This window comes from Tachypleus tridentatus, chromosome 12, assembly GCF_004210375.1.
Source record: "Tachypleus tridentatus isolate NWPU-2018 chromosome 12, ASM421037v1, whole genome shotgun sequence".
Classification (NCBI taxonomy): Eukaryota; Metazoa; Arthropoda; class Merostomata; order Xiphosura; family Limulidae; genus Tachypleus; species Tachypleus tridentatus.
In genome coordinates this window covers 114,958,346-114,966,288 of record NC_134836.1, presented here as the reverse complement: position 1 = coordinate 114,966,288, position 7,943 = coordinate 114,958,346, and the positions used below count along the sequence as shown (strand labels likewise).

At 36.3% G+C, this 7,943-nt stretch overlaps 1 protein-coding gene across 1 annotated transcript; it reads left to right on the top strand.

Moving 5' to 3' along the window:
- The first annotated feature begins 227 nt into the window (after positions 1 to 227).
- LOC143234418 (acyl-CoA desaturase-like) lies at positions 228 to 6,855 on the top strand. The gene is made up of 2 exons (XM_076471783.1): positions 228 to 430; positions 5,510 to 6,855. The coding sequence occupies exons 1-2, from the start codon at positions 327 to 329 to the stop codon at positions 5,943 to 5,945; spliced, it is 540 nt and encodes a 179-aa protein (XP_076327898.1). The 5' UTR covers positions 228 to 326; the 3' UTR covers positions 5,946 to 6,855.
- The last annotated feature ends 1,088 nt before the right edge of the window (positions 6,856 to 7,943 follow it).

Below are 7,943 nucleotides of genomic sequence, written 5' to 3'. Positions count from 1 at the left end.
GTACTTTCTTAGAAACTGAAATATCTAGTTACTTGGTCATGATGAAAAAACAAATAAAATCGTATTTGTCTGAACTAGAACATCAGATATTTTATAAGGATTTTCAAACATTTGATAAACTAATATCTTAATGAATTATATTGCAAATAAAATAAAAGAAATATTTAATATTTATATTTACTTTTATCATAAACTTATAGAAATATACTAGTTTTTTTGTCCAGAATGACCTCTACGAATGGTCAAGAGATCATCGCGTTCACCACAAGTTTTCTGAAACGAATGCTGATCCACATAACATAAACAGAGGGTTTTTCTTCGCCCACATGGGCTGGCTCATGTACAAGAAACATCCAGAAGTCCGCGAGAAAGGAAGGACTGTCGACTGTAGCGACCTCTTACAGGATCCTGTGGTGAGGTTTCAGAAAAGGTAAACAAATATAACAGATATTTATCTCGTTATTGTGGTATGCACCCCAATGGCAGGGTGGTATGTCTGCGGATTTACAGCTCTAGAAATCGGGTTTCGATACCTGTTGTAGACAGATCACAGATAGATCGTTGTTTAACTTTGTGCTTATCTACAAACTAACAATTGATTTGTTTTAAAGTAATAATTAGTATATAAAAATCTTTAAATATGAAACTTATAATACAATCAATATGACTTAAACATAATCTATATTACATTCGTTGACTGTTATATGTGCTAATATCATGTTCCCTGTTTGATTTTAATGTTTGCATACATTAAACCTTCCATTTACCAATGCATCAAACAGACCTATAAAGCCGACATAAATGGCATATGTCCTTCTTGAGTGGGGGCAGATAGCCTAGTTGCTTTGCGCCATAAAACGCCAAACCAACCAACCAACCTTCTTGTGTGTATAAATTAACCAAGCATGGCCTACTGCTTAAAGTGTACTTGGCAACGAATCACAGGCTTTAGGTTCGAACTGTGATGTCCTAAACACGCTTTCAGTTCTGGCTGCATTATAAGAGTGACACTAAACCCTGTTTGTTTGTTCCAAGAGCCGAGCAACACTTTTGTACGGATGGGGCTTTGACTTTTCCATCCCCGAGCTATTTGAAAAAAAAACAACTTATTATAAAAACGGCTGGTATGGATAGGGGCGTAGCCAAGGGGAGGGGTTGGGGTTAATCCCCATGTATCAAACTTTTAGACAAGTTCAGTTGCCACCTGTGAAGTTTCATAAAGATCCGTGATTGCATGGCAGATAATTTCACACACAACAAATGGACAAATGCAAATTTCTGATTGAACACTTTTAATACAGCAAGTTTTTTCAGAACTAGAGAAATACACTCGAATATCTATGAAAGGCTCAAACGCCTCTTTGTTCTTGCCAGAACATCTACAACACAGTTTGGTCCAACTTTAATATCACTGTGAATGTATAATGAGGCCAGGCCATTCAATCGATCTTCAGTGGTGGTATTTCTCAAATACGTTTTGAGTTTTCTGAGAGTTGAAAACGAACGCTCCATTGAGCTCGTTGACACAGGCAATGTGGCAAATACTTTCAACAGTCTAGAAATGACAGGGAACATTTCTGTATTGCACATTGCATATGCATCTATGATATTTTTTGGTCTGTTGTTCGCAAGTGATTTGTACTAAACCGTAAGTTCACCTACTGCAGCTAGTGAAGTGCTGTCAATGTCAGCCTTGTATATATTGACCAATTCTTTAATTTGGTGACATTGTTGTGCTGTATGTTCTGACCATTCTGTGGTAGATCCTGATGGTAGTAGACACATGAAGTTTGTAAGGAGACTTTGTGACTGGACAGACGGTCACATATTTGTGAAAGAAAGTGATCAACAAATGGTACAAATACAACAATACAAAAGTACTCCTCAGAGCTAGTGGTTTCTGGGTTAGCAAGGTACATCTGTCTTTTAGTCTGCCTTGGGATTGTGATGTCAATTTGAAGCTCACCACACAGAGTTTGAGCCTCACAGAAAATGTCGTTAAATTCATTCACAGTATTATTTCTAAGTGAATGGATTAAATCTTCCACTAAATCAATGCTCTGTTGCTGCAGTACGTTGCACAGAGGTAAACTAAAGGAAAACAATTTAGCAATGGTAAGTAGAGTGATGATGAATTCTGGCTGTGTTATAGAACACAACAATTGATTGGCTTGCGTGGCAGAATCTCTGTTTTGCCAACCCAATATGGTCTCAAGGGCATCTGTAACTGCATGGATTAATTCTAGTAAGACAATGACTGAGCCATGCCTCTCAACCCACCGGGTGGGCCAGAGACCTTTCTAACTTTTTTTTTTATTCAAGTGCTTTATTCTCCACCAAAAAAAAGAGCCAAAACATGCTTTCATTTGGGTGTATTGAGAAAGTTTTCAATGCTAGAAATTACTCCCATGCAATTTCACATAAGAACTTCTTTACAAGCATCAGAAATAGCCAAGTTTAGGGAATGGGCACTGCAGTGTACATCGAGTGCAAGTGAGAATTTATCAGTTATGTGTCTCTGACACCATTGAATTTCCCATTCATAGAGGTAGCACCGTCGTACCCTTGTCCTCGCAGGTAAGCCATGTCAATACCATATTTTATCAGATAAGTTATGATAACATCAGCCAAGTTTCTGCCTGTCACATCATAAACAGGTATAAATTGCAAAATTCTTGTCTCATTGCAACAGAGTTGTCATTGGCATGCAGATATCTAACACACAGCGAAAACTGTTCAATGCCTGAAATATCTGTTGTTTCATCAGCTAATATTGAGAAACACTTTGCAGCATTATACCTGTTGACAAAAGCATCAAGAACATGAGTATTACAGGCATTGATGATTTCATTTTGAATTTGAAGACTCAGATACATAACATTCCTCTTTGTACTCTTAAGGCTTGCTGAAAGCTTGACATCACCCTTTGCCCTGTAGTGCAAAATTGCCCAAAAATTTCCATCATTATTGATGGGCTCCTCATCAGTTTCACCAACAAACATTGGACGAGAATCATATTTTCCCCTCAAAGGTAAACCCTGTCTCCCACACAGCAATATAGTATCAATAATAGGCATTAAATATTGCCAGTTCTGTTCAATTTCTTGCTTGTAAGTTGCATCAAGCTGCAAGTGCACAGATGAACTTGTGTTTATGACCTGTAGAAAATTGTTAGCTTTTCCTTTGCTGTCTTGGTGGTACTGTTTCAATTCAACAGCCTTCTTCCAGTTTGTGTATGGAAATTTCACTAGTTGTCCCAATTTCTCGCTTCCAACACCAGCACCATCAGGAACAAAAAGACAGCAGTACTTGCAGAAAGCATCCTTTGCATGTTGAATGTGGAGTAGCCATCTCCACTGTGAAAGCCAATGATGATGAAAACGCAGCTTTCTTGGACCACACTGGGGGAAAACATAATCACTCCCTGACTTCCAGACATTCTCAAGGAGGCATTTTTTGGTTTCAGCATTTATCTAAAAGAGACAGAAAGACATAGTTCTAATTAAGTTATTTTGCACATAGGAAAGTTTGTTATGAGAGTACAATAACCTCTAAGAGAAAGGCTTAGAGCTGTACTTCACAGAGCAGGCCTAACATCCTGTGGCTGTAGGCCTACAATCACTAGCAGCAATGAATATTCAGTCTAAAACTCATCAGGATGTTGCGTGATGTTTAATACAAAATTAATATAATGAGGAGTCGACTTACCTGTTTACCAATGCTGACATCATCAGAAATGTAATTTCCAATGTCCCAGACTGAACCTGAGATGGTAGTGGCAGCACTGATAGAAGGCCACGGTGATGACTCTGACAATTCAGTTGACAATTCTAATTCAACCTGATTGGCTGCAGCAAATTGATCAGGTTCAGCCTCATGAATGGGTTTAAAGAACCCATGCAGTGCCTTTTGCTTTTTCAGGCTTGACATAGTGAATGATTGTTTATCGCAACTTCTTTTTGTCAACGTCACATTCACAGTACCATTGGCGCCATCTATAGTGAATGATTCACTATAGATGGCGCCAATGGTACTAGGCTAGTGCCATGGTGCTGCCAGCCTGCCACGGTGCTACTTACTGTTTATTTGTGAAGTTAATTCTTGAAATCCAGGGAATCTGAACATACACTGTCCATGATATTTGAATACAGATTAAAGACACCATACATATATTTTGCACTCTCCTGAGTGACTCTATATTTTATATGTTGATGACAGCACTGTAGGCCTACTTTGCTGGGTCTGATAACTTTAAGTTATATATTATATATACAGGCCAATATATTTATTTATGATTATAAAATAAGACAAACACCTCAGTCTGCCATTCTGAAATTTGCCAAAAAAGGTGGTCTCAGGATGCATAATTCAGGCTTTTCTTTTATGTTTTTATTAAAAAATATTCCGGGGGGCGTGCCCCCGGACCCCCTAGCATGGCTTTGCGCCTGCGGCGTTTGCATCAAGCAGTCAAACTGACCCGCCAATGGCCATTTCTGGCTACGCCCCTGGGTATGGATATTACATCTTTAATTAAAATATAGAACAATGCTTCGATCTTCTTATGTCATCTTCAGGTTAAAAAAAAAAAGAGTTTTTTAAACAGCCATCTTTAGAATACATTTTTTTACTTCAAGTGGATCTCTCGTCATTATGAAATCCAAACTAAGGGCGGCTATGTCTGAACTCTAGAAGAGGGGATTCTAATCTAACCGTTTGTTAGGCTTAATAGACCTTGTCTGGGATCTTCTGATAAACAAAATTACACGTTACGTATAATTTTTACCATTTCTAAATATTGTGAAGGTTATTATGTAGGCCTAACTTGAGCCAGACTTTTATTATCATTTTCTTTTTCCTGATATTTTAAAATAGTATTGATCTTTAAAACTGGACAAATCTAGATGCTGAGAAAACGCTGTTAAAGACATCTTATAACTTTCAAGTTAAGCACAAAATAATGTTGCAATCTCTGGAAGATTTTTTTTTTTATTTCACGCAAAGCTACTCGAGGGCTACCTGCGATATCCGTCCCTAATTTAGCAGTGCAAGACTAGAGGGAAGGTTACTAGTCTTGGACTACTCTTTCACTAACGAGAAGTGTTTAACATAGTTTCATCGGCAGATAAATTTGCCAAGTTTTAAGGGTCAGAACTAATTTATGTTCTACCTACAATCTGTTTGTCACTCACAATGAACTACTTATCGTATGAAATGTGATTAACCCTAAAACCTGCCACGTAAGTTCTATATGTCTTGTAACCATCTGGATCTAATGGATTCGGTATCTAATTGGTACAATAAAACAACATAAAGAAAATAAAAATAACCTTAGCACATTTATCAATAACTTTATCGTTCGATTTATGGTTGTAAGTATTTCATTTTTATGCACCTAAATTTAATAGATTAATTTGGCCTGTTCCTTGTTAAAGATTGTTCGATTCTTTTTTAACGTACATCAACCTAACGTTAAAGTTTGGAGATAATTATATAAATTTATATCCAACAGGTTCTATATTCCACTGGTTATTCTCTGCAGCTTCTATCTTCCAACTATGATACCAGTGTGGTGCTGGGGAGAGAGAGTGTGGATCGCTTTCCTTACTAACGGTATTCTGCGTTATGTTGTAACGCTGCACATCACGTGGTTAGTAAACAGCGCTGCGCACTACTGGGGAAATCGACCTTACAACCGCTTCATGGAAGCGCGGGAAAACAAGCACGTCGCGTGGTGGGCTATGGGAGAAGGTTTCCACAACTATCACCACGCGTTTCCTTTCGATTACTCCACAAGCGAATACGGTTGGAAACTAAATATTTCTACCATATTTATTGATCTTATGGCCATGCTGGGACAAGCGTATGATATGAAGACAGCGGATCGTGATATTGTTAAAAAAACCAAGTTGAAAACTGGAGATGGAACAGAAACTTTTCAACTTTAGATATAATTTTGGGCTTTACAAATTGCACTCTGAAAATGTAATTCATAAGTCGCACCTTTAGGTCTATAAAAAATAACAAAACGAACCGTTTTCAAACGAGATACTTTCATTCATTATGATTTAGAAAAAAATATATTAATTTTTTGTGATTTTAAGCTTCCGACAGTCTTAGAAGTGCAGTAGATCACAATATTTAAGTAAAAAATATATTGTGATTATATAAATATGAAAATATTTGTTCTTTGCACAAATGGTTTAAATTTTGGAAAGTGCTGTGCTTTAGAGCCAATTTAGAGGGCGCTTTATTTCCTCTTTCAAGGATGTGATTTTGTTTCGATGTTAAATGTTCGTTAATTCAACATTTAATACAGTGAAAAACAGCCAAAAGTGTACAATAATAAATAGTATGTTACATAAATTTATAACTGGTCCAAGAAACTGTTGTTCCTAATTTGTTGCTATTACATTGGTCTTTTTGAGAACTTTGTGAATTCTGAAATCACTGCATGTTTATCACTTAGTGTTGTATACAATTACAATCGCCTTTAGGTTGAAGTAATGTATTGTGGGTACACGCATCGCTGCTAAACCTGATGTTTACGATTTATCATTTCAATAAATAAAATCGCACACACTAGACTTTTTAAACAAAACATGATATAATGTATTTGGTTAATAAGTTGTTATCCGTGTAACTCTCTTATTTGAAAAAATATACGTTATTACTTTATAATATGTTCTTTAAAAGCGAGAGTACAAAATATCCTAGTTTAGAAGCGATTTTATATAAAATGACTTTGTTATGTGTCAACTTATTATAAACTCACTTCAGATATTATCTATGTGTTGATTTCTGTTGTCTTAAACACAACTGCCTTCAAGTTCAAATAAAAGAACATGATTTTAACTAAGAAAATTTTTATAAATGTTTTTTACTGCCTCTATGAGTGCCTAAAAACGTCGGAATCGACTAGAGAGGATGCAGAGTGAATGGAATAGCGACAACATTAGACTAGGGAGGGCACGTGATGAATTAACTATCTCTTCTTTAACTGTCACATATTTTAAGGCTGTAACTGGTTCCAGTGAAGTATTAAGTAGCTTGACTCTGTGATAAAATCACGTTCTATCAGAAATTTAGGAGGTTAATTCTGAGTCTGATAATTTAACTGAGTTTTTATAGTGTATCTTAAGTAACAACACTGCACAAACTTGTAAAATGAATACAATTTTTATTATAAAACTGAAAAGAAAACCCAGTGGACGCACTAAAAAAGACAGTCTCTTCTACTAGGCTATCCTTAGTACTTATGATATCATTATTCGGACTGTTATTCTCGGCTTTATTATATATATGATTGTTATTATTTACACAACGTAAACACGTTTTCTGGTTACGATTCACACAAAAATGTCTGATATAATACCTGACGGTTTTGTCTGCATCATAACCAGAAATAATTTGTTCTCCATTATTACCAGGATCTGAACCTCCGAACCCTAATACGGGAAGTTTAATCACTTGGCTATCAGCATTCCGCAAAACTATAGGCTATGTTTAGCTGTATTGTTTTCTTTCTAACTCTGTACTGATCCCCGTAGAACCAAACACAATGATTTCAAATGTCGTCTTTCTGTACGATATCCTTGTGGAACTAAACTAAGAAAGTATTACTGAATTCAACTGGATAACTGTGGTTCTTTGTCTAGTCGACAGCGTCACTTCGTAACTATCGTTCTATCACAGAATTGGCCTATTGTTCTATTCAGAGAACGTCAACTCTGCCAGAAAGGAGATTACAGTCCCAATCCTTCCAAAAATGTGATATCGTTACTACAGTGTCCTCTTGCACAGAATAAACATCTGACATGGAAAACAAAGAAACAAAACAACTAGAATAAGACAATCTCAACGAATATCTTTAGTAGTAGTATGTTATTCTTTAAATGTGTACCAGCAGTATGTTATTTTTAATTGTGTACCATTAGTATGTTATT